Source organism: Camelina sativa, chromosome 9, assembly GCF_000633955.1.
Source record: "Camelina sativa cultivar DH55 chromosome 9, Cs, whole genome shotgun sequence".
NCBI classification, from domain to species: domain Eukaryota; kingdom Viridiplantae; phylum Streptophyta; class Magnoliopsida; order Brassicales; family Brassicaceae; genus Camelina; species Camelina sativa.
The window spans coordinates 30,835,555-30,861,241 of NC_025693.1; the positions used below are offsets into that span (position 1 = coordinate 30,835,555).

General features: G+C 34.1%; 5 protein-coding genes and 1 pseudogene across 6 annotated transcripts; 4 read left to right on the plus strand and 2 right to left on the minus strand.

The window, feature by feature from the left end:
- Positions 2,189-4,536, plus strand: LOC104713317 (protein PIN-LIKES 3). The gene is made up of 10 exons (XM_010430414.2): positions 2,189-2,360; positions 2,450-2,633; positions 2,728-2,807; positions 2,879-3,003; positions 3,103-3,224; positions 3,327-3,485; positions 3,575-3,667; positions 3,760-3,860; positions 3,949-4,187; positions 4,276-4,536. The coding sequence occupies exons 2-10, from the start codon at positions 2,496-2,498 to the stop codon at positions 4,398-4,400; spliced, it is 1,182 nt and encodes a 393-aa protein (XP_010428716.1). The 5' UTR covers positions 2,189-2,360; positions 2,450-2,495; the 3' UTR covers positions 4,401-4,536.
- LOC104713318 (protein PIN-LIKES 3-like) lies at positions 7,784-10,136 on the plus strand. 2 transcript variants are annotated; one of them, XM_010430415.2, is made up of 10 exons: positions 7,784-7,995; positions 8,107-8,281; positions 8,377-8,456; positions 8,528-8,652; positions 8,752-8,873; positions 8,962-9,123; positions 9,208-9,300; positions 9,393-9,493; positions 9,596-9,852; positions 9,945-10,136. In XM_010430415.2, the coding sequence occupies exons 2-10, from the start codon at positions 8,147-8,149 to the stop codon at positions 10,067-10,069; spliced, it is 1,200 nt and encodes a 399-aa protein (XP_010428717.1). In that variant the 5' UTR covers positions 7,784-7,995; positions 8,107-8,146; the 3' UTR covers positions 10,070-10,136. The 2 variants fall into 2 exon arrangements, with proteins under 2 accessions (XP_010428717.1, XP_010428718.1); XM_010430416.2 differs by having other exon boundaries at positions 7,786-7,995; positions 8,965-9,123.
- Positions 10,139-12,229, minus strand: LOC104713319 (cyclin-dependent kinase B2-1). Its single transcript, XM_010430417.2, has 8 exons — positions 11,879-12,229; positions 11,491-11,632; positions 11,330-11,391; positions 11,124-11,235; positions 10,909-11,002; positions 10,743-10,812; positions 10,524-10,662; positions 10,139-10,440 (listed from the first exon to the last, which is right to left on the minus strand). Exons 1-8 carry the CDS (start codon positions 12,103-12,105, stop codon positions 10,345-10,347), a joined length of 942 nt encoding a protein of 313 aa, XP_010428719.1. The 5' UTR covers positions 12,106-12,229; the 3' UTR covers positions 10,139-10,344.
- Positions 12,487-16,831, minus strand: LOC104713320 (pyrophosphate--fructose 6-phosphate 1-phosphotransferase subunit alpha 2-like). Its single transcript, XM_010430418.2, has 18 exons — positions 16,629-16,831; positions 15,993-16,165; positions 15,789-15,901; positions 15,580-15,654; positions 15,375-15,488; positions 15,181-15,248; positions 14,974-15,057; positions 14,788-14,841; positions 14,484-14,564; positions 14,301-14,394; positions 14,136-14,209; positions 13,940-14,050; positions 13,811-13,855; positions 13,676-13,732; positions 13,474-13,578; positions 13,272-13,388; positions 13,052-13,155; positions 12,487-12,963 (listed from the first exon to the last, which is right to left on the minus strand). The coding sequence occupies exons 1-18, from the start codon at positions 16,716-16,718 to the stop codon at positions 12,669-12,671; spliced, it is 1,854 nt and encodes a 617-aa protein (XP_010428720.1). The 5' UTR covers positions 16,719-16,831; the 3' UTR covers positions 12,487-12,668.
- Positions 18,114-18,519, plus strand: LOC104713321 (annotated as a pseudogene).
- On the plus strand, positions 20,367-22,031 carry LOC104713322 (chlorophyll a-b binding protein of LHCII type 1-like). The gene is made up of 6 exons (XM_010430419.2): positions 20,367-20,557; positions 20,637-20,803; positions 20,883-21,029; positions 21,204-21,336; positions 21,458-21,550; positions 21,627-22,031. Exons 1-6 carry the CDS (start codon positions 20,414-20,416, stop codon positions 21,927-21,929), a joined length of 987 nt encoding a protein of 328 aa, XP_010428721.1. The 5' UTR covers positions 20,367-20,413; the 3' UTR covers positions 21,930-22,031.

Here is a 25,687-nt window from a genome sequence, read left to right on the forward strand (position 1 = left end):
AAAAAAAAAAAAAAAAAAAAAAAAAAAAAAAAAAAAAAGATTAAACAGAATCAAATCATCAAAAACAAAAATAAATGATTTTATTGGCATAAATGGTTAATTAATTAAAGGAAATATATATTTACAAGGTATCTTTATTAGGAATGATATCTCAGGAAATTGAACCTTCACGGCCCATGTAAATGATTAAGCCCATTACTTTGGAATATGGGCTTAATAACATAAGGTCTGTTATGAAAAGAAAAAAAAATCTAAGTACAACAAAAACAAAAAGAAGACAACTTATGTATCTTGATTCGATTAGCATAAACCTTAAATTTACGTGGTTTGCTTTACCACTATGCTGGCGATATAGTTTTCACTAGTACTTACTTATCAAAGTGTCAAATAATTGAAAACTTAATTGAATTGATGTGAATCCAAAAGAAAAGACCACTTCATGATTCATGAATTAGCCAGCCTTTTCTGATGCCCTACATCTCCAATACTAGTACAAATCAGAATTTCTGAATATCTGTCTCGTGTATTGAAATGAGTAGACCGTTTCGAATCGAGAGGTATCTTTTGGTGTTGTTTAAAGACTTAACACATACCTTCAAAAACTACATCTTCACGAGGCTCTTGTGTTTAAAGGTATTGCTTTTCCTGAAAATAGCTTATAGGATTAATCAAGTCACATGGTTTTTATTCTATTGTAACTCGCTATTACGACAAGTTACGCATACTACTTGATAAGGTCAGCGTTCATAACAAATGTTGGTATTGCAATTTTTTACCAACCTGCTAAGAGATGGACATATATAGAATTGTCTACTACGATCATTATATTAAAATTATGGTTTTTCTTTGATATAATAAATGCAGACTATGCAGTACTGTTTTTATATAGAAGTGTTATTAAAGTGTTGAATTTATTCATACAGAATCATCCGAACTACTATTAATTAGAACTTTTTAAGTTAATCTTTCTTTTGGTCGGTATATTACAAGTAAGTAACCATGAAAGCAACTTACATTTTTGTTAGTAGGATATGATTATTATAAATTCAATAGGACATTTTATATTCGACTGTTTCGAAAGCAGCTAACATTTATTTCTTGCATTGAATTTTGAATTTTGTGGTTGTGCTTGTACACAGCATATTTTTCTCGTTATCCTTAACATTCAATTCACTGGTACGCAACGCAACTACTTATTTAGGTCCCGGCCAGCATATATATATATTTTATGGTTATACACAAGTACATGTAAATTCTGTCAAAACCTTCAAAATGTTATGAATTAAATGCTTATAATTGATACTTAAAAAAAAAAACTACTTATAAGTCTCATTCTATCCATATTATTTGAACTTAATAATGAGAGAAATAATGCTAAGAACAGGTAGAAATAAAATTTGTATATTTTTCTTAATTTATTTTAAAAATACTGAAGATATATGATAATGAGAACATACTAAGATATATATATGATAATAAGAACATGATATATATACTCCTATGAATATGCTCATTAGAGAGAGTATAATATGTATGAATATGCTCTTTTTGATTTTATAATGTAATTAAACTTACTCTTCATATCGTGTCAACTTGCTTCCAGATAATCTCACCTTGATTTCACTTGATTTTTTTTTTGTTTTTAAAGGTCTAGATCTCACTTTAAGATCGGCAACAAACTTATAATTATCTTTTTGAATGGTAACAGAGACCTGTACCAGCAGACCGCACCAGTCCGCCTCCTCCATTCAAACTCTTTAGTATCGACAAACACCTACCTAAACCTAAACGACCGTTCAACATTGGGTTAAAAATGCATGCTGAATCTTACAAAATAAAAATATATGATTGAAACATATTTATGAAAACAGTTCGGCAGTATATATATATAGATGACAAAGCAAAAAAACAAAAGCATTATTGTTCTTTTGGTCTAAAGTCTAAACCATTCGATTCGAATTCGATGAACACTTTTGCGATAAGTCCACATCTTGGGCAAGGAAAGAACCACATATATATATATATAAAACATGGGTACGTAACTTAAGTATCGTTGTCGCTCTGACGAAAGCTATGACGACGAAGATAAAAGCCTCATGTACCATGAAAAATGTATAAACGACAATTTACGAAACAAAACAAAAATAATAATAAAAGGATAAGAAATTTGTTCGTTTTTATGGTATTAAATCGTTTATTTTGGGATAGACAAGAATTTTAAATAGTATTATTATATACTCGTCTCTTTCATATAGAGAGAAAGAGAGTTCCGATTGTTCTGGATTCTTATTCTACGGCGGCGTTATTCTCACTGTCACCGTCGGATAACCTCCGTCTCTCTCTCTTCCTCTACAACAACGGTAACTGTTTAGTTTCTCTTCGGTTTCTCCGAATTGCTCTGTTTTAGTCGTTGGTTTCTTGAAATATATATATTTTTTAATGTTTTCAGATTGTGTATAGCTTAGCTTTGGAAGAATAATAAAAAAAAAAAAAAGATGATGAAGATATTGGATCTGTTCATCACTTCACTTAAACCAGTTGTGGAGATTCTTTTGATTACTTCTGTCGGATTCTATTTGGCTCTCGATGGTGTCAATCTTCTCGGTCAAGATGCTCGTAAACACTTGAACAACGTCAGTTATTTCAAGTTTTTTCTTATCAAAAAAAAAAGTCTATACAATTCTGATTTTTAATTTCCATTTTTTTTTTTGTTATGTATGTATATAGATTGTCTTCTATGTGTTTAGTCCTACACTTATCGGAAGCCGTTTAGCTGATAGTGTTACTTACGAGAGCTTGGTGAAAATGTAAGTCTGTCATGGGATTTTTTTTTTTTTTGGTTACTTATAATGGAAAAATGATGGTTTTGTTGCTGTAGGTGGTTTATGCCGGTTAATGTTCTGTTCACGTTCATGATTGGTTCCTTCTTGGGTTGGCTTGTTGTTGTCATTACTAAGCCACCTCAGCATCTTCGTGGTCTCATTGTTGGTTGTTCTGCTGCTGGTAAACAAAACAAAAAAAAACACTTAGCATGTGATGAATTTGTCTGATTTCAAGATGTGTTGCTGATGATGAGTAATGTGAAACCCAAAAAAAAAACAGGGAATTTGGGAAATCTGCCACTTATCATTGTCCCAGCTGTTTGTAAAGAAAAAGGAGGTCCCTTTGGAGATCCTGAGAGTTGTCAGAAATATGGACTGGGTTATGTTTCTCTCTCTATGGCTGTAAGTTTCTCTGTCTCTCTCTCTCTCTCTCTCTCTTTCTTCAAGATTGTTTTATCATCAGTGTGTATTATCATGACACTGTACTTGGTAAATGTTTTTTAGATAGGAGCTGTTTACATATGGACTTACGTGTACAATCTTATGCGTGTGCTATCCAACTCACCTGTTGAAATCCCACATGACTCTGTTGAATCGAACTACGACAGCTGCAAAGTCCCACTCATTTCTTCTACCGAAGAAGAAGAAGAAGACAACCATAAGGTTTCCATCTTCACTCAATAATAACTTTGAATAATCATCAATGTGGGAATCATCTTTTTTGGTAGTGAGTGTGTGTGTTTTTGTGACAGGTTGGGAGGTGGGAAAAAGTCAAGCGAAGATTGGTTTCACTGTCAGAGAAAGTCAACCTTCAGACAATATTTGCTCCGTCAACTATTGCTGCGGTTTGTGTTTCAAGACTCTTTTCTTAAAGCATTATATATAGATGTCACTCACACTAGTGTAATCTTCCTAACTTTTCTTCTTCTGTTGTCAGATGATCGCGCTTGTGATTGGGATCATTACTCCTATAAGAAAGGTAGTAATCGGCACAGAAGCTCCTCTCCGGGTGCTTCAAGACTCAGTAACTCTAGTGGGGTAATTGTAGTTTTAAGACTCGATACTCAACAGTGATTCATCTCTTAGGAAAAATCATCTCTTAGTGTATTGTTTCTTTTGGATGAAGAGATGGGGCCATTCCTGCTATTACCTTGATTATTGGAGGAAACCTACTCAAAGGTATGAGGAGTTCAGGAATGAAAATGTCCAGCATTATCGGCGTCTTGGTTGCGCGTTACGTTTTGCTGCCTATTTGCGGTGTTCTAATCGTAAGAGGAGCATATAAGTTGGATTTAATCACCAAAGAGCCCTTGTACCAGTTCGTTCTCCTTCTTCAGTATGCTGTCCCACCAGCCATGAATCTAGGTTTCATTGCTGTAAACCAACTCTTTAAATACAGTTGCTTTCTTCCAGATAAGATACATGCATCATTATAGTTGCACTTACTTTGCAGGTACAATTACTCAGTTATTTGGAACAGGGGAGAGTGAATGCTCAGTGATGATGCTCTGGACTTACTCTTTAGCTTCGGTTTCACTCACTGTTTGGCCCACATTCTTTATGTGGCTTGTGGCCTAAACCTCCATACTCATCTTGTTATACGTGTCCCATATTCATTCAATAATTGTTCGTAGACTTCTAGGTGATTGGATCATGTATAATAGAGAATATATACTCTTAAAATTATATAAGCTTTTTATACAAACTTTGGACTAACAGTTAGAAAGATCAAGTCCAGCCTCATCAAGGTTTGGAACAGATTAGGAGAAACTCTTGCTACTATGTTGATCCTTATTTGATCCATCAAGAGATTGTGAGGCTTAAAATCTGTGTTATGATACCAGGATAAGTAGTAATTACACTCTAGTGGTGAGTGTTCTGATTAATTTCTTGAAATCAGTTTTCCCATGTATCTCAAACCTAAAATCCAACTCTAAGATGAATTGTCTAATTAACATCAGATTTGAGATTATGATGTAGCATTTCTAGCCGTTTAGTATCGTCAAACAGATACCTAGGATCACGTTTATGACTTCCACATCAGGAGGGTTTGAGATACTCAATCAGTCAATCTATATAATAATAACAAACCGAATAAATGCGACCAACAATTGTGTTTTTTCAATCGTAACTTTTGGATATTTTCTGAAAAGTCGTGATAGATCATTAAAACGGTTATTTATAAAAAATTACAACTGTTCACTGTAAAGTTGTGTCGATTGGAACATTCGTATCTTTTGAAATTTATATATATTTGTCTCTTTGAACTATTTTCATTTTTTTGTCATGACACAAAATCAACTAAAATTTCAATCTCAACGGTTTATTCATTTTTCTAAATTATTTTCTAGCATTCATTCTTTTAAAAATCAAGAAATTCCTCTAATTATTGATTTAACAAAAGATTTTTGGAATGATGAATCTATCTCGAATAAATGCCACCAAAAGTTGTGTTTTTCAATTGTACTTTTTGGATAATTTTCCAAAAAAAATCTGTCGAAAAATTTAAATTGTGTGTTTTACACAAAGTTGCGATTGTTTATTGTAACGGTTTTTTTGTAAAGTTGCAACTGTTCATTGTAGAGTTGTGTCTATTCTAATATTCGTATCTTTTGAAATATATATATATTTGTCTGTTTGAACTGTTTTCATTTTTTTGCCATGACACCAAATAATATAAAATTTCAATTTTCAATAGTTTTTACAGCTGTCTAAATTATTCTCTAGCATTCATTCTTTTAAAAGTAAAGAGATTCCTCCAATTCTTGACTTAACAAAAGATTTTTGGAATGATGAATCTAATTTACAACTTTTAGTTAATTTTATACATAGAGTTTTTTCCAAGAGTTAGATGGATTATATAATGAGCTTTTGGATTTGACTTTTGAATATGGTAATAAAGATGCTTTCTATTTAAAAGCAGTTTATATGAGTTTGTAGGTATAATCAAGTGCAGACACAACAGTTGCAATTTTTCGTAGTACATTTTCGTAAAAAAATGTTTTTTTTTGTTTTTTTATAATTCAAACGATTGTATCTGTTCATTGTAGAGTTATGTCTTTTCACTATATTTTATTTATATTTTTTTATCACAACTTTTGTTCTAATAGGTGTGTCTGTTTAAATAGCATGCTCTTTTAACTCTCTTTATATTTGTCTCTTCATCACTAATTAACAAGTTCGTTGAAACAAATTTTTCATTTTATGTTGAGTCTAGATAATTGAATATATTCTATAATCTAACTAAAATTTTCAAAATAATTATAGCAATAAAGAAATTTTATACAACTTAATATTGAATTTACAATTGTGTCTATTTATCTTAAATTCTCCGCTATGATTTCTGCGGAGAAGTTTTCTCTGAAAGGTATTTCATCAATAATTAATGTCAGGTCGTAAACAGGTACAATTGTATATAAAAAATGATTAAATGGTTTGTAGCTAAATAATTTACCGATGGATGATGTTGTAGTTGCAATAGCAGAAGCAGCTCTTGCTATTGCTCGCTTTTTGTAATAACAAAATATGGCAGCCCTAAATATGATACTAATATTTTAATATTTAAAAATAATAATAACAATCTGAATAAATAAGAACAACAGTTGCGATTTTTTGTAATACTTTTTTGTTAAAAAAATTTGTTTTATTTATTCTTTTTAAAAAGCTCAAACAGTTGTATTTGTTTATTGTAGAGTTGTGTCTTTTCACTATATTTTATTCATATTTTTTCATCACAACTTTTCGTTCTAATAGGTATGTCTATTTAAATAGTCATATCTTTTGAACTCTCTATATATTTGTCTCTTCATCAAAAACTAACAAATCATTGTTTGTTGAAACAAACTTTTCATTTTATGTTAAATCTAAATAATTTGAATATTATTTTTCTTTTTTTTCGATATATCTAATATTCAATGTTATTCTATCATCTCACTAAAATTTTAGAAATGATTATAGTAATATAGAAATTTAATAAAACTTAATATAGAATTTACAGTTGCGTCTATTTATCGTAACATTTTGTTAAAAACTATTTTAATATTTAAAATTTATTTTATTTTGTTCTTAAGAGTTGTGTATTTTAATTTTAATTTACCATTGATACTGTTTTACTCATTATTTAATATATTTTTAATTATAGTTATTTAATAGAAAATTACATTACTCATTATAACCATTAGTTCAATATTTTCAGTAAGGATCACTTTGTCATAATGATTTTTTTAATTGTACCTCTTTACCATAATTATTCATAAAAGTATCTTATATTTATAATACTTTAAACAATATGTTTTGCAAAGTTGCGTCTATTCTACATAATATTTTTTGTTATAAGTTTTCATTTTGATAATTGTGTTTTTATTAACAGTTTATGTATTTAAACTATTCTATTACATTAAAATAATTTCATAATGTATATTTTTAAAAAAATTTAATTATTTTTTCTAAAATACTTCCCCCGCGATATGGCGGGAGTCTGAGTCCTAGTTGATACTAATAAAAATGTATGGTATATAACAATTTTGGACGAATTATTAGAGAATAGGCTCCAAAATATACTATGTAAAATTTGTAGTACAGAAACATTTTAGTTAATGAAAGATTCGCCAGAAGATAGATGACAATGACAAAAAAGAAAAGAAAAAAAAACTGTTTAAAAATCAACATCATTGTTCTTTACCATACGATGAACACTATGTGACAATCTCCACATCTTCACAAAGAACCACAAAAGTAACATGACGACGTTTCCGATTTGTATTCTCTTCTTAGATAAAGCATCATTCACATGACAATATACGAAACAAACAAAGAACCTTTTGAGAAGTTTTCCAAAAATTATGGAATTTGTTTTTGTTTTTGGTATCTCTATCAAGAAAATTAATTGAATAATAACTTTAATATATATTTCATGAATTAGGTAACAAAAAACAATAATAAAGGAACGTCTGTATAGAAATTATTATAATAAAAAAGTATTACAATCAAAGGACAGGAACTTCAGAGTTATCATAAGTTTGTAAGTTCAGAATCATGTTGGACTTCAAAAAGGAGCTAGCTAGGAATCTATTATATCTATGATACGTTGGCTTTTTCTCTTTTTTCATATGGAACAAAACAGTTCTTACTCTTATCTTTAGATCTGTCTCTCTCACACACTTGCTATAAAAAGGTACTTTATAGGAGAAATCGAGCTCTGTTAGCGTCGTTGCTTCTTGCAGCCCCATTGGTTCACTGTTTCTTCTGCTCAAATCATGGATATATCTATTGATTATGTTTGCAGATTGTAGCTTTGGAAGAATAAAGAAAAATTGGAAGTAGAGATGAAGCTTTTGGAGTTGTTTATAGCTTCATCTAAACCAGTTGTGGAGACTCTGTTGATAACATCAGTTGGATTTTATTTGGCTCTCGACAGAGTCAATCTTCTTGGTCCTGATGCTCGCAAACATTTGAACAACGTCCGTTTATAACTTTGTTTCACTCTCTTTTCTAACATATCCAAATGATTCAAGTTAATTTCTCTGTGTTATTTTGTGTGTTTTTTTGTATATAGATTGTCTTCTATGTGTTTAGTCCTTCGCTTATTGGAAGCCGCTTAGCAGATAGTGTTACATATGAAAGCTTGGTGAAAATGTAAGTCTTTATTGAGATTTCCATTATGAGTCCGATATTATATCTTTGCTCAATGATGGATTTTGCTGCAGGTGGTTTATGCCGGTTAATGTTATGCTCACATTCATCATTGGTTCGTTACTCGGCTGGATTGTTATTGTCATCACTAAGCCTCCTTCGCACCTTCGTGGTCTCATCATTAGTAGTTGTGCTTCTGGTACAAGCCTTAAACATGATTTCAGACTCTGTTGTTGCCCTTGTTCTCCTATATATGTCTTGCTTATGAAATGTGATGATGAATGAAACTGAAAACCAGGGAATTTGGGAACAATGCCTCTCATAATCATCCCAGCCATTTGTAAAGAAAAAGGAGGTCCATTTGGAGATGCTGAGAGTTGCGAGAAATATGGAATGGGTTATGTTACACTCTCCATGACTGTAACTTCTCTCTCTCTCTGTCTTTCTCCATCTTCTTCAAGGTTTTTTATATCAGTGGAGATCATGACACTTTATTTGTATACGTTAGCAGATGGGAACGGTGTACTCATGGACTTACATATACAATCTTATGCGTGTGCTATCGAACTCTCCCGTTGAAACCCAACATTCTGTTGAATCCAACTACAACAGCTGCAAAGTCCCACTTATTTCTTCCAAGGAAGAAGAAGAAGAAGACAACCATAATAAGGTCTCATCATCACTCACTTAATTAATAACTCTTCATCATCAGTGTTTAATCCTTTTGGTATGTGACTGTGTGTGTGTGTGACAGGTTGGGAGGTGGGAAAAACTTAAGCAAAGAGTTGTTTCTCTGTCAGAGAAAGTCGACCTTGCGTCAATATTTGCTCCAGCAACTATTGCTGCGGTTTGTGTTACAGACTTTTACAGTGGCTCCTTTTCTTATACATTCAAGATATATCACACTAGTTTAATCTTTCTTACCCTTTCTGTTTTCAGATTATCGCCCTTGTGATTGGGCTCATCACTCCTTTAAGGAACCTACTAATCGGCACAGTAGCGCCTCTACGTGTGGTTCAAGACTCATTAACTCTATTGGGGTAATTCTAGAACAGACGAATCATTATCTTAGTAGTAGCTCAACAATGATTCATCTCTTGCAAAAACTCACTTTTTATGTGTCCTGTTTCTTTTGGCTGAAGAGATGGGGCCATTCCTGCTATGACCCTGATTATGGGAGGAAACCTACTTAAAGGTCTGACGATGAGTTCAGGAATAACGAGTTCAGGAATTACAAAGTTTAGCATTATTGGCGTCTTGGTTGCACGTTACATTTTGCTGCCTATAAGCGGTGTTTTAATCGTGAGAGGAGCATATAAGTTGGATTTAGTTACCTCAGAACCCTTGTACCAATTCGTTCTTCTTCTTCAGTATGCTGTCCCACCAGCAATGAATCTAGGTTCGTTGCTGCAAACCAACTCTCTTTTAACTTGATAAATATTAGTTGCCTTTGTGTGTATCATCAGATCATTAGATTTACTTACGTTGCAGGTACAATGACCCAATTATTCGGGTCTGGGGAGAGTGAATGCTCAGTGATTATGCTCTGGACTTACTCTTTGGCTTCGATTTCACTCACTCTTTGGCCTACATTCTTCATGTGGCTTGTGGCTTAAACACCACCCCACAAACTCGATCATGTTATACGTATCTCTTTATTCAAGAATTGTTCTTAGACTTCCAGATGCATAATTGCAAATTTTTATATATTCTTAAAACGTTAAAGCCGTTTGATACAAATATTCGAACAGAAAGAAACAACAATCAGAAGTGATATTCTGCTTGAAAGAAGGATGATTCCTAGAAGGTTCCCGAACACAGCACACTAGAGATATGCTTGAAAGAAGCAAAACATAAAACTGGGAAAGATACTAACTGAAGATTTAAATCCTTAGAGAGAAGACTTGTCTGGCAGATCATTAAAGTAAGGATGCTCCATAGCCATCTTTGCTGAGATTCGTTTTGCTGGCTCGTACTGTAGCATTTTCTGTTCAAGAAAGACAAATAACGCAATTAGTTCATCTGTTGAGTGTGTGTGTCTGATAACTAATTATAGAACTCTAGACTTACAGATAGAAGATCAAGTCCAGCCTCGTCGAGGTTTGGAACAGCTGAGGAGAGACTCGAGGGTTTCCACTGTGGGTATTCATGCCAGTTCTTGAGTGTGTTCACGCCAGGCCACATTTCTTCATTGGGTGTCCCAAACAACCTGGAAGAGCGACACAATGAACAAAGGTTTTGTTGTGTTTGTCGTATGTAAGAGGTTGAAGAATCAGGACAGAGACTTACTTGAAGATATGGAGGAGCTGTTGGAGCTCAGAGTCTCCCTGAAAGATTGCCTGGTTGGTCACAAGTTCAGCTGTAAATGGTAAAAAGTAACAATATGTTAGCTGCTAGTACTTTATAAATCAAGATTGATGGTTAAATCAACGAGGCTGAAAGGGGGAATACGTACCAAAAATGCAGCCAACAGACCACATATCCACAGCTGTAGAGTAGTGGGTAGCCCCAAGAAGAACTTCTGGAGCTCTGTACCACAGAGTTAATATCTGTTGCAATGGAAAACCAATATCAAAAACCATAAGTTGTAGGTTCATAAAAATACATACATTGAGATCAGACAAACACGGATAGGACATAAGCACTATACAAAGTGTCAAAATAGACTACCTCATGGGTATACTTCTTCATTGGCAGAGTGAAGGCTCTTGCCAAACCAAGATCTGCAATTTTGAGCCTCATCGTCTTGGGATCCATCAAGAGATTGTGAGGCTTAAGATCTCTGTTATGACACACCAGGATAAGTAGTAAGAACAAAGATCTCTATTTCAAATCATTCTCACTTGAAAAAGATGAAACAATGGAAAACAGTTCACCTGTGCAATATCCCGTGGCCATGGCAGAAAGCCATTCCTTTACAAAGTTGGTACATCAAGCTCTGCGAAATGATTTCAGAATGTTGTGTTAGTGGACATTATATCAAGTGAGGAACACATAACGAAGTTAAAAGAGAGCTATCAAAAAACAAAATAAAGACCTTGATAGTGTGGGGTGGAATGTTCTTGCCAGTGCTACGGAAACTTCTGATGAACTTCTTGACATCAGTATCCAAGTATTCAAAAACCAGGTACAGTACAGTTTTGCCTTCTTTGCTTAGTCCTTGCTTAACGTCCATCAACCTGATAAAGATATATATATAAGATGACAATCAGGTTCTCTGGAGATTTGATTTTTGCAATCACTAGAAAACTAAACTCATCTTTTATCAACAAATTCCACAGATCTATGAACAGTTACTAACTAAACTCAGATTTTCTTAATTGAGAATCTATCTAATCTGGAAAACAAGCGAGATAGTGATTGAATCGACTGATACAAACCCTAACGCAGATTAAAAAACGAGATACGATCGAGAAAACTCTAACCTAACGATGTGGGGATCGCGAGCGAGCATGCGCAAGATGGAGATCTCGCGGAGAGTGGTGGAAGGAACGCCTTCTTCGTCCTCGTGGAGACGCGTCTTCTTCAGAGCGACGATTTTGCCGGTAGCTTTCTCTCTGGCTCTGTAAACTTTCCCGTAAGTCCCTTCCCCAACTTTCTCAAGCTTTTCGAAAGCGTCCATGGCGGAAACAGCTATTACTCCCTCGTCCATCTCTCTAATTCTCTCTCTCTCTCTCTCTCTAGAAATCGGCTCTCACTCTCTCTCAATTGGGTTTCTTAGAATTGGGAAAAGTGAATTGGGGGAGAAACAAAGTGTATAGAACGGCTTATATAAATTAAAATGAGATTGAAAATTATAAATTTCCTTTTTCCTGAGCTTTCCACAACGGATCAATTTTCGAAATTCAAACTGGAGCGGTCTTTTGAAAAACGCATCTTTTTCTTTTTTTTTTTTTCTTAATTTGGTTAAGATTTATCAATTCGTGTCCACTTGTCATTACACGTATTTAGTTTCTAAAGTCAAAAGTATACTTGACCAACATTTGTGTAACGCTTCATATACAAAGCAGTATGATCGAAAAGGCCATCAGAAGATTATTCAAAAAAATCCTTAAACTTTGATTATTCTTTTCCTAAACTCAACCATGAACAATAGCGTTACACGTCAGTCAAAAGACGACTTTAATATAGAAAGAGGGAGAGAGGTAATGAGGTTTATGATTAAGTGGATGACCAAATTAAACAAAAAAAACTTGGGGGATATAATAAAAATCTTTAAGCATACTGCTGACCGCTGGTAGAAGAAGATGAGATTGTAGTGAGAACGTCAGTCACCGAAGACATAACACTCAATGCTGCTTTCAAAACATCTTGAGAGCAACCCGGTCTCACTATCGTCCTCACCTGATCAAGATACTCCTGCAGCTTCTTGATTCTTCCCATGTAGTCTTGGTCTTCTACACACAGACTTACCGCTTTTGCATCTGCACCTGGACCATCGTACTGGACAGGTCCTGGGTTTCTGTACATATCTTCCATCAAGAATTTATGCGCGTTTTGTCTCAATAGACTGCAAAATCATTTGACAAATAATTAGTTTGACTTGATTCATTCTAATGGTGTTCTTTATGACAGGTTGATGAGGAACAAAATCTTACTCGTATGCTTTGCCTTTCAAGTCCACTGCAGCTGGATGAATTACAGGTCTACCAATTGAAGTAGACCCAGAATTTTGGGACCAACGCTTAACCGTCATCATTGCCTAAGGTTATACAGAGAAAGAGATTAGGGTCAGTAAAACTGAAACTTGCAGTCAGCAAGAACAAACACTTACAAAACAAAAGTTCCATCATATAAACAAGTGAGACAAAACTCAACTGAGATAGGTGCAGCCCCGCATTTCCATTTGTTTACAGGACTCTTCAGGTTAGTCACTGTTGCCATGTAACCATTCAAACCAGCTGCGAGGATGTGGTAACATACATGCCCAAGAACCTGCATCAAAGTTATGATCAATGGTGTGAGTATCCAAAATATGAAAGTTGCAACAGCAAATGTAGAGATGATAGAAATTACATACATAGGCATAGTCACAATCGAATTTTGATGGAAGTGATCCACGAGCTTGGTAGCCAAAAAAGTGGCAGATGGCGTTGAATTTCTTCCCCTTGTATGTCCCTTCTTTCTGTCATTTTCCAAAATTAGTGTTAGGGGAAAGATTGATTTCGTATCAATGAAAGACTTGCATATTCAAGCAAGGTGAAAAAAAATGTGCAACTTACCAAACGCTTGTTCATTTCAGTCTCCACAAGATAAGCTAGAAGTTTCTCTGTCTCAATCTAGGGACGATAGCAAATAAAAAATTAGATTTCCAAGTTTTTATAGCACAGTAGCTCCATTATATTCGTTCTTCTTACCTGGGATAGCTGAGCAGAATCATCAGACTCGGGATGGAGAAGAAGCTGCAGCAATAGACAACAAATTTATAAGTATGCTTTTACATGTGAGGAAAACAACAAAAAAAGTTCCATGCCAAAGGTTATAACCTGTTTCTTAATGAATGGGGGCAAAAACTCAAACAAAGCAGATGACCAAGGTGACAGCTGAGAAGAAATCTTATCAGTATGCACACCCTCTTTGAGCAGTCCATGAATTTCCTGCATACGTACAATGTTTCTGTAAGTATCAGGAAAAATAGTTTTTCAAATGAGATATAATTGCTTGCCAGTACTGAATCATTACCTTCAACAGAGCATAGAGTTCAGGGATACTCTCAACGAGCCCTTCAGGAATTAGGATAACTCCATGATTTTTGTCTGGTACAAATAATCGGTTTATCAATAGAGTTAATAGATAAGCAAAAGACATCACTACCAAAATAGCACAAACTCGTTATAATTATGAGACCTTGTTCTGCTCTTGCTTGAACAGCATCACATATTTGTTTTGTGATGTCAAATATTGTGAGCTTAGATGCTGTAACCTCCTCACCCAGTATCACCTGAGACAATCGCATCACAAGCAAATGAGAAACTAGAGACAGCATTGCCAACAAAATCGATTATAGATATTCAGAAATTGCACGAATACCATGTTTGGATGGGACTGAAGTGTACACTCGAGAGCAACATGTGAATGCTTCCGACCCATGAGACGGACGAAGTAATAATACTGGCAATAAAGAAGAAAATATAATATTATTATTCAAAGAAAATTGGATCACAGAATCATAAAAGAACCCAACTTAATGAACTTCACATTATAACCAGAAGAACTATATCAATATGAATACGAAATTCATTAAGATGCGGCTAGACTGAACATTTCAATGGTGTTGAGTGTCCTAGCAAAGCTTTCTAAAACATAATAACGACCAGAAAGAATTAACATTTACCTTCTCTGCTGAAAGGGCATCAGTGCAGATATTGCTAATGAGCTGAGAATTCACCTGTACACGATAAAATAACATTAGCATAAATAATGAGTAAAAGGTTACTCATCTGAAACGATTGGCGAGGGTAAGGAAATAATGTTGGTTACAAAACCTACAAATAAAAGAACCCGAATGAAGGACAGTTACCTTGCATGTGGTGTCGAAACCAACGTTTGCTTCCACAAACTGATTCTTGAGGTCTCCATTGATAGTGACCGGAACACCAACTACCTGAAACATATTGGTAAATTATGCTGTTAAGGAACGCTACAGTAATAAAGTGCAACTGTCACTAAAATGTTCATCATTACAAGATCAGACAAAGAAAGAGAAGAACTAGGGGAAAACTAGGACCTTTGTTGGGCATTTTGCTTCAGCGAAAAACTCAGCAAGGTGAGCAGCATCAGTGTTTGATGTTACACCTAACACATATAAATTATTGATTTAGAAAATACTGTGATGAACGTCAACAATACGATTTACGACATTTGAAGTACATTGGATACTATCATAACAGACATCCAAAAAAAAAGAAGAAAACTATGTACCTCCAATGATAACAAGGCCATCCAATTTCAAATCAGTGCAAGCTTTCAGTGCAGCATTAACTTGCTCGGTTGTTCTAATCTGATCCTTGGTTCTTCCAAGCAAATCAAAGCCACCTATACAACATTCATATAAATACAATCAGTCAGAAAGCAATAAAGATAAAATCCTGAATTATAATTACAACGTCATTATCAAACAACCAACCTTGGTTTTTGTAGGTTTGGAGGACATCATCAGTAATCTCCAGGGTCTTTTGGGCAAATAGACCTTCAGAACCACCTGTAGACGTATTACCAAAGTTTCTGATTAATGAGCACGCACATATCAATACAGAAGCAAGATGCGACTTTATAGCAAACAATGACGTTACAGAACAAGAAAACCAATTAACTGAAGAAAAAAACAGGACTTACCCAAAAATCCAAGCAAAGTGTTCTCCACATTGTGCACTTTGAGAGCCTCGTAAAGACCCCAAACAACATTGTGGCCACCAGGAGCCTGCCTTCCAGAAAACACAATTCCGACCCTACAATAATAATAAAAAACTAGCTCAAACCAACAACATAGCCGCAGAGCAAGAATTACAGAGAACAAAATATATGCAGATGCATGCAGACCTCTTGGCTGGATGCTCGGTAATGATCTGAGCATCAGGAACATTAGCAGTTGCCCTGAGGAAGTGAGCCAAAGGCTGGCCTAGAGAATGAGGGAAAGCACGGGCAATGATATGAGCATCAGCGGCCTTTGCTACAGTGGTTCCATCACCAAGTTCCACACGTACAGTAGTTCCCTGTAATGTAAATCAAATCAAGAACAAAAGCAACTACAATTAAAATACATTATCAAAACACAAATCCGGAAAATCACATTCAATTCAATCATTACAAGTCACAGTGTTATTACTCAATCGAGGTAGTTCACGTTGATTGGCAATTCTACCTACCACACTAAACTGAAATATTAAATCAGACCGAAAACTCAAACGGACTAGTATAAGGGGATCCAAAACCCTAGATCACGATCATAACAACGGTGAAAACAGATCTGCATGAACGGAACCAACATTGCAAGTTCCTCAAGTGTAAAAAAAATCACAATAAACAAGTCGAAGGATTCGAAATTATACACGAAGTGACGAAACTGTGAGAAAACGAAACAACGTAAGAGATAAATTTAATGAAATACATAGAGATCGAATACATTGAAGACAGTAACAACAGCGAGAAGCAAGAGATCTAAAGGAGGAAACGAACCTGGAGACAAGGAGGAAGCTCGGGGTGGTACTGAGATCGGAGTTGTTGAAGAGGAGAGAGTTCTCTGGGGATTCCGAAATCTGAATCCATGGGTGATAACTTTTTTTTTTTTAGGTTTTTGTGAGAAAAATTAGGTTGGTGAGAGAGTGTCAGAGGTAATCGGAGAATTCCAGAGAGAAAGCTTTTTTTTTTCTTTGGTCCGTCAAAAAGTATTTATATATAGTGTGCGCCGTGAGGAAGGGACTTGGCGATACGATCAACCAAACAGCCAAAATTTGGTCTTCAATTTTTTCAGCTTCAGTCCACGCTTTTTACCCCTAGTTTTCCTTGGATATTACGAGATTGCCACCGGACGGAAATACCCTTGGCGTACCTTTTCGGTTTGTTAAATGCCACTTTAATTAAAAAAAAATAGATTAATGCCCGGATTGTCTAACATTATGGTTTAGTATTCAATTTGTTATGGGTTTATATAATTTTAGACCGGCAAAATTACAATCGTAAGTGTATGTAATTTAAAAGTTTGGTTTTGAGTTAAGGTTTATAAATGCGGTTAGCTTTTGGTTTAGTTCGTGTTGACAATTCCCACCTAAATGAGACCAAACTCCTAATTAAATTAAAAAAGGGGGAGTGAAAGAGTACCAACTGACCAAAGGATAGGTGAAGGGTAAATACGGAAATAGCGTGAAGCAAATCAAATGGAAACATTGGAGAATATAGCATTCGATACAGGGAATATACCTTTAGGTAATATTGTAATTACGAGGAAGGAATAAAGGCAAACATACAAGGAAACGAAACGACTCGTCTCGTTCCCTCTTCCCCAAGTATTGCCTGGAAAAAAAACCTACCCAGAGAAATAAATCTATCTTTTGTACCAATGTTTATATTTTAGTAATTTATGCACATGGTTTTTATTAAAAAAAAAAAAAAAAAGTTGATGTATTTGATTATATATTTCTTTTGACCTGATTTGGGCTTTTAAGGTTTTATATTTACATGGCCCACAATTTTTTTTATATTAAGACATCTAGTAACTGGATTTCATCATCATGTCATGATCGTTGATGTTTTGGTACTCAAATTACATGTAACACTAACATGGCAAAAAAAGAAACGGTAAACACAAGCTTATTATTATTGGTATGCTCATATAAGCTTAGTTTGATACAAGTACAACCTCAACAAACGTAAACTTATACGATGTGAGTATATACTTAAAACGTAACATCATGATATAACAACGGCACCCCTCAAGTTTGTTTGGTGAACACCTAAAACAACAAAAGGAGTAGGTAAAAAGGGGTCAAATGTTTGATGAGTGTAGCTTGGATAATGCCACAACTATAATAAATGACGTGGCAAATAGAACAATATTGATTGGATGGGTCTATTTGTAATTTCCAAATCCATAGTCAACATGCCCAAATAAATAATTAGGAGTTATGAGAAAGAAGACGAGAAACAAAATCAAAATTCACAGAGATGATGATGATGTCGGCGGCGGCGAGCCACGTAAGAGTGTTGTTTCCGTTACACCAGCAGCGACGGTCTATCTCAACCGGATCAGAGATTTTCCGACTGACTCAAACAGAACCGAGGCGTATCAAGCTGACGATTGCAACGACTGCGACTGCGAAGTACAAGGGGACGAAGATTAGAGAAGAGAAGCTATCGGAGATGATAGAGGAGAAAGTGAAAGAAGCGACGGAGGTTTGTGACGCGGACGAGAGATCAGAGGAGTGTAGAGGTCGCGTGGGACGAAGTTGAAGAGGTGAGTCAAGCCAGATCAGATCTAAGGATCAAACTGAAGCTACTGAACCAGGATCCTCTCGAGAGTTCCTGTCAAGAGAATCCTAAGACCGACGAATGTCTAATCTACGAAGATTAAGAGATTAGTATTTGGTGGTGTTATTAATAATTGTATTGTATCTTTAGAACAGACTGATTCTGATTAGTAAAAAAAATCTCAATCCTTCCATTGAAACGTCTATGTTCATTGGGTTCAAAACACACCGCTTTGGAGCAATGTTTTCAAAACCGGACCGGACCGGCAGTCGAACCACGTTAACCCGCGAACCGGCATCATGTCCGGGTTGGGTTAATATCAAAACCCAAAAGAAATTGAACCGGTAAAAAACCATATCAACCCGCCAAAAATCCAAAAACCGGTGAACCATTAAACTGGATAAAACTGGGTTCTACTTTTTTTTGTAAATTTGAGTACAATTAATTTAATTAATTACCTTTTCTAATTTCTTCTTAGCAAATCAGCAATAGTAGAGTTTCTTAGAGAATGAAGATTGCATGTTCTACACTCTTATTATCTTATTGCTTTTAGATTTGAATTTCTAAAATATTTTACTAGTACTGGTTATACTTTGAGTTTGTTACAGTCAATGTTTTTAAAACCGGACCGGTAACTGAATCGGGAAAGCTTATGGGTCATGAGTCAACATGGTTCGACCGGGATCGATCGGGTTCAATTGATTTTGATGATACTTTTATAAATAATAGGTATGAATAGGATTTCTATTTTTTCAATGATTATAACTATGATATAATTGGATATGCCAAATAAAATACTTCAATAATCATAATGTTTTTAAAAAATCTTAAAAAGTAATAAATTCAAAGTGTAACAAACTCAAAGTGTAACCAGTACTAATAAAATATTTTAGAAATTCAAACAATAAGAGAATAAGAGTGTAGAACATTTAATCTTCATTCTCTAAGAAACCCTACTATTGCTAATTTGCTAAGAAGAAAACTAGAAAATGTAATTAATTAAATTAATTGCACTTATTTTTTCAAAAAAAAAGTAGAACCCNTCAAAATAATGTTTTATTATTTGTTTTTATCATGCTACATGAAAACGTACATCTAACTTAACATTGTTGGAGTACATTTTGTGTCATCCTATCTTATCTTTGTATCCAAACAAGTATCAAATTATTCTCTACAATACTTACAAACAATGTTTTCAAAACCGGACCGGACCGACGGTCGAACCACGTTAACCTGCGAACCGGCATCATGTCCGGATTGGGTTAATATCAAAACCCAAAAGAAATTGAACCGGTAAAAACTCATATCAACCCGCCAAAAAACCAAAAACCGATGAACCATTAAACCGGATAAAACCGGATTCTACTTTTTTTTTTGTAAATTTGAGTACAATTAATTTAATTAATTATCTTTTCTAGTTTTCTTCTTAGCAAATCAGCAATAGTAGGGTTTCTTAGAGAATGAAGATTGCATGTTCTACACTCTTATTATCTTATTGCTTTTAGATTTGAATTTCTAAAATATTTTAGTAATGGTTATACTTTGAGTTTGTTACAGTTTGAGTTTATTACTTTTTAATGTTTTTTAAAAACATTATGATTATTGAATTATTTTATTTGGTATATCCAATTATATCATAGTTATAATCATTGAAAAAAAATAGAAGACATATCCATACCTATTATTTATAAAAATATCATCAAAATCAATTGAACCCGGTTGACCCCGGTCGAACCATATTGACTCATGACCCAGAAGCTTTCCCGGTTCAGTTACCGGTCCGGTTTTAAAAACATTTGGAATGAAACGGCATCGTTTTTTAGAAATCTAACGACTAGGCCTGTTAATTGAAATAATTGGGCCTATATATGGACTAGCCCAAGACCGGGTTTGTAAAAGAACTGGCTAATATCAAGACACGTGGACTGGGTCATTAACAGTGGAAATTGTGAGACCGCTTATCACAAGTCTTGGTTGATTCAAGAAGACAAGAACCCATGGCTCTGTTTCAAGAGAAGCTGTCACTTTCCTCAACTTATTCGTCGTTTCATTCTCTTCCGAGGATACTCGTTCCCAAGCCTCTTAGTAGCAGAGTCGCCGTGACAAGGTCCCGTTCGATTTGCAGAGCTTCGTGGCAAGAGGTTTGTGGTTCAATTTTATCTTCTCACTAGTAATCATCATCCTCGGTTTTATTATTTTAACTTTTCCTGCTTTTTTTAGCTCGCCGGAGTATTGGTTTTCTCGGCGATACCGTTCACGGCGGTTAAAGCAATCGCGAACAGCTCATTGGGAGAATCTTTGCGGCGGAGATTGGAAGAGAAAAAGAAGGAAGCCGTTGAGAATTCTTCAAGATTCAAAGCTAAAGCTCAGAAAGCTAGAACCGACAGGTATATTAAATATTGTGACTGATAAATATTTTGTTTCATCATCAGAAAGTTTTTTGGTTTGTTCTTTGTAAGTGTGCAGCAAGTGGTATGGAGAAGAACGTCCCCGTTGGTTTGGTCCAATCCCATATGATTATCCTCCATACCTTACAGGAGAACTTCCAGGGGATTATGGTTTCGACATTGCTGGACTTGGCAAGGATCGTTTGACTTTTGATAACTACTTCAAGTGAGTCTTCTCTTTTATAAACTTTTAACCTTGTTCTGTTATAGTTATAGAACTTAGAAGCTAACTGTGATTGTGTTGTGCCTCATCCCTCATGATTACTTGTTTGTTCTTTGAGCTTTGTTTTTTGATAAATTCATAAATAGTAGTTAAGTGATCCTACCACTTGTTTTGCAGCTTTGAAATACTTCATGCTCGTTGGGCCATGCTTGCAGCGTTGGGTGCTCTGATCCCTGAAATATTTGATCTCACGGGAGCTTTCCATTTTGCTGAACCCGTATGGTGGCGAGTCGGTTACTCGAAGCTTCAGGTTTCTTTCAGTAATTTAGCTCTCTTTTTTTTCAAACATCTTTCACCATCATCTAGTCATCTACTATCAAATTTCTAGTCATTAGCATGACCAAGAAGAGGACGCCTTTGTTTTTCACCAGGGAGAAACGTTGGACTACCTGGGCATTCCAGGGCTGCACTTAGCTGGAAGCCAAGGTGTCATTGTAATCGCCATTTGTCAAGTGCTCTTGATGGTAATACATTTACGACATCAAACACGCATTTGCTTCACATCATACATTCCTTTAACAAAAGCCTTAATGCATACAGGTAGGACCGGAATACGCAAGATACTGTGGCATTGAGGCCTTAGAGCCACTGGGAATATACTTGCCAGGGGACATAAACTACCCCGGAGGGACGCTTTTTGATCCCTTGAACCTCTCTGAGGACCCGGTAGCTTTTGAAGATCTTAAGGTTAAAGAGATTAAAAACGGGAGACTAGCTATGGTCGCATGGCTTGGATTCTATTCACAGGCTGCTTTCACTGGAAAAGGTCCTGTTCAAAATCTTGTTGACTATGTCTCTGATCCCTTACATAACAATCTGGTAGCCATGCTTCTTCAGACATGATGAGTCTACTATGTATGTACATATGTCAAAAAGACAATGCGTGTATATGTTTAATACCATATGTTACTTAGTACATGAAGAGTAATTCACATTATTTTGCTATATCCTAGAAGTATAACTATAACCAACACTTATCTATTTCTAAATACTAAATCCTGTAATTTGCAACTTGAGGAATTTGAAAATGTTGATATATTATAGGTTCATAAGACGACGATATACGTGTTCCGGTATTGTGGATTGTGAAACGAGTGATCACTAGTAGTCTAGTATAATGGGATATTTTTATTCCCTCTTTTGTAAGTTGAAGCGCATCGTTATCACTTGTTACAACTATATACTGCAAACACGTTTTATATATGGTATAGTCTCTTATTAAATTGGGGCGTTGGAGTCCAAAATAAAAGGAAGATGATGATGACTCACGAGTCATGATCATGACCAAGACATTCTATTAGTTTTTTTTTATGCTCTTTACAACTCACTCGATATCAAACCTATGTAGAATTTAACTAATGTTTTTCCTTTAAAAAGTTTCAAGATTCTATTATTCTATAGACTATAGTTAATTTGCACATTACACACTTGACAAAAAAAAACAAAACTGTACATGATATTATTGGTTAATATAGTGGAAAACTGTTGTACTCTCGTAGGTAATGCGTAATGACTGCGTGCAGTGAACCATTCTCTAAAAGTCCAATAAAGAATTATCAACTATTGTATTGTGTACTTATACTCAATTTTTTATAATGAAGGATTCCTATATTTTGTTTCTGTAATGAAATTTTCTAGAAATTTAATTAGCGGACTAACTTTAATCGCATTTCTCTTACAGGCTTTTTTTTTTTTTATTGCTTCTGATGTGTTGTTGTCTTTGGAAAGCTTTCACCATCCCAAGGTATTACTATAATTCATAAAGTATTCATGTATGCATTGATTTGTAAGAAACAAAAACCGATGAGATTTGTTCCTAATTCGTTCCGTCGGTGAATTTTGAAATATATTTTTGGATGTGGTTTTGTTGAGAATTCTCAGATATTGGGAGATATTTTAAAAGAGTCCGACACCTGACTTCTCACGTGACTCGAGGGGGATCCTGAGCAACAGCAAGTGACTTTATTTGTTTATATAATTATATGTATATGCTTTTGCACTCCAACTTCGCTTAACATGACAATATTCCATAGCATATGCAAATATACCATGAGGACCTCAAAATAATAATTATTAAAAACTTCTTTTTTCTTTTTTATAATCGTTTTATCGATGATCATTGGGAAATCATCGTCTAACTCTATAGATTGTTTAGCGGTTAGCAAACCGATTACAACATTATTTGGTTCAAAGTTTATAAAAAAATAAAAAATGTTTATAGATTCAAATTCAATTCTTAACTGAGATCATATCATAGCTCTAATCTTATACACATGTTCTATATATGGACCATGGTTACGTACCAGGCTACTAGCATATGAAATTACGATAGTTTGATTATCTTTATTATATTACCATGAAGTTTCGGACCTGCCAAAACATGATTAAAGTATTTTTCTTCTCTCTATCGTTGATGTTTGAACTCGAAACGTTCAAAACATTTTTAGTCATCAATCGCTGAAACTATCAACTCTAGTTGAATTGCTAGTGTAGTTTGTTTTAGCTATTGTTTTTTTTTTAGTTTGATTTGTTCCGATTTCATGCATTTTACTTAGACTATTTTTTAAGACTTATTGACTGCTTGGCTATTTGTACCAATCATGCATGATAATCCAGATAATTAATTGAATAGCTTCTTGACTTGAGAAAGAGAATTATGCATGTCGATGTAAACAAAAACACTTTGTCCTCAAGTATAGGTCCCAAAGATATTGTGTCGGCCGACAAACTAAATACGCTCTTTAACTAACACATAAGTTAATATTATAACGAAATTATTAGGGGTTTAAGATGAATAATGAGAGCAATCAACTGATTTGAAATTTGTATTATAATATTTTTTTTACTAATTAGGAAACAAAACAGAACTTCTCCACGTTACGTAATCAGACACTAAAAAAAACTCCCAAGATTAACTTAAATCTTTAAAAATATAGAAATCGGAATCGATAGCAACAAACCATATTTGTTTCAAAAAGATTCGTTATCGTTCGGTCGTTCTAAAGTCTAAACCAATTAATCATGAAGAGCTTCTTTTGGCATTACCAAACGTGACATATTCCATCGAGAATTAATAAAACCGATTAAGCTTTCCTAAATATCTTTCGTTGGTTTTGTGATCGCTATTATTATTATCTACAGCCTAATTAACGTGCACGTTCTTCGATCAAGAACACTTCCAATCAAATTTCGGAAATTACGGTGACAATATCTCCATATAGGAAAAACACTAGCAGGATATGTACGCGTCAATAGCTAGCAGTTGACCAACAAAAAAAAAAGAATATAACGTTGGATTTACACCCAAGTCTCATGTCTAGTTTTGGAAAGTGCATGATTCATGGGTAGATTACGGAGGCTTCAACTTGATACAAACGGTGTCGTCACTCGTGATCTCAAATGTTTTATCTTGTAATAGCCACTTATTATAACGAGTACATTGTCACATATAAATGAACTAGATTCGGACCCGCACGGTTAATTTTAAAAACTAAATTTATTAACACATTTATAATTTATTACGTACATGCGGATTATGTTTGTAAACATATTTTTAATAAATGTTATTAACATTCATAATCCAAACTTTTTTGTATCAGTTTAGTATTTGATTTATTTTTAATTCGGTTTAGACAAAAAAATGATCAAATTTGTTTTTGTTATCAGTAAAAACAATTATATTAAAAAATAGTAACAGAAAGATGGTATGTCTAATTTAGGACATAAAATCCATCATGTCCTGTATATGTCTCATAACTATGGTTGATTTTTTTTTTTTATCTATTATAGAACATAGTTTAATGTTTTTTCTTTTGAATATTTTTTTGACATTTTGGTGTTAGATAAATTGAAAAATATGTTACATAATATATTGGAAGCATTAATTTATTTTAATTCTAACATGATCCTGGATTTTGATTTTTGAAAATTTTTAATCTCATCTTATTCCTCCTTCCATCCCGTTTCCGTCCCATTATTCTTTTCTCATTTCCTCAAAATCATGTTCCTACATATTTAGCACACAAACACGTAATAGTTTGATTCAAAACAAAATAAAGTATTTGATGAAGAAAAATAATTTATTTGAAACATTCAGTTAATAGAATCACACATACATGCCGTGTCAGTTGACATTCTTTTATCTCTTGTTTTGTACATACTTATGCTAGATAAGCTGAAGAAAGAAAACATATTTAAAATACTGTTGTTTTACTTTAGTTGTAACATGTTTTTGGATCCGCACATTTATGCATTGATAAAATGATAAGTTATAAGTAGTTTCAAACGTATGTATATCTTAATTCAGTATCCAAGATTTAAACATACTGTATATATGTAATACATATGTTTGAAATCATAATATAAAATCATAAATATTGTTTACAGATATCTCACAATATATAACCAAATTATATTTTTATACATATATACAATTTTGTATTTAATTGCTCGATTTTAATAGATACCGATTTAAATTATTTCTATAAACATTTAGATGATTTTGTATATTAGGTAACATCATAATTTCTTGTTTCCGGATATATCTCAAAATATAAAATCAAATTAAATAAGTTTACATATATACAATTTCGAAATTAATT

Bases quoted from the DNA above. Each gene is read 5' to 3' on its own strand.
- LOC104713318 (XM_010430415.2), top strand. From the start codon at position 8,147: ATGAAGCTTTTGGAGTTGTTTATAGCTTCATCTAAACCAGTTGTGGAG. The intron at 8,282-8,376 runs GTCCGTTTATAA...TTTTGTATATAG, and splicing joins CTCGCAAACATTTGAACAAC to ATTGTCTTCTATGTGTTTAG. The intron at 8,457-8,527 runs GTAAGTCTTTAT...ATTTTGCTGCAG, and splicing joins TATGAAAGCTTGGTGAAAAT to GTGGTTTATGCCGGTTAATG.
- LOC104713322 (XM_010430419.2), top strand. From the start codon at position 20,414: ATGGCTCTGTTTCAAGAGAAGCTGTCACTTTCCTCAACTTATTCGTCG. The intron at 20,558-20,636 runs GTTTGTGGTTCA...TGCTTTTTTTAG, and splicing joins GCAGAGCTTCGTGGCAAGAG to CTCGCCGGAGTATTGGTTTT. The intron at 21,551-21,626 runs GTAATACATTTA...TAATGCATACAG, and splicing joins TTTGTCAAGTGCTCTTGATG to GTAGGACCGGAATACGCAAG.
- LOC104713317 (XM_010430414.2), top strand. From the start codon at position 2,496: ATGATGAAGATATTGGATCTGTTCATCACTTCACTTAAACCAGTTGTG. The intron at 2,808-2,878 runs GTAAGTCTGTCA...TTGTTGCTGTAG, and splicing joins TACGAGAGCTTGGTGAAAAT to GTGGTTTATGCCGGTTAATG. The intron at 3,486-3,574 runs GTTTCCATCTTC...TTTTTGTGACAG, and splicing joins AAGAAGAAGACAACCATAAG to GTTGGGAGGTGGGAAAAAGT.
- LOC104713320 (XM_010430418.2), bottom strand. From the start codon at position 16,718: ATGGATTCAGATTTCGGAATCCCCAGAGAACTCTCTCCTCTTCAACAA. The intron at 15,902-15,992 runs GTCTGCATGCAT...TTATTATTGTAG, and splicing joins ACCGAGCATCCAGCCAAGAG to GGTCGGAATTGTGTTTTCTG. The intron at 13,156-13,271 runs GTTGAGTTTTGT...GTATAACCTTAG, and splicing joins GCGGGGCTGCACCTATCTCA to GCAATGATGACGGTTAAGCG.
- LOC104713319 (XM_010430417.2), bottom strand. From the start codon at position 12,105: ATGGACGAGGGAGTAATAGCTGTTTCCGCCATGGACGCTTTCGAAAAG. The intron at 11,633-11,878 runs GTTAGAGTTTTC...TATCTTTATCAG, and splicing joins CGCGATCCCCACATCGTTAG to GTTGATGGACGTTAAGCAAG. The intron at 10,441-10,523 runs GTAAGTCTAGAG...TTTCTTGAACAG, and splicing joins CTGGACTTGATCTTCTATCT to AAAATGCTACAGTACGAGCC.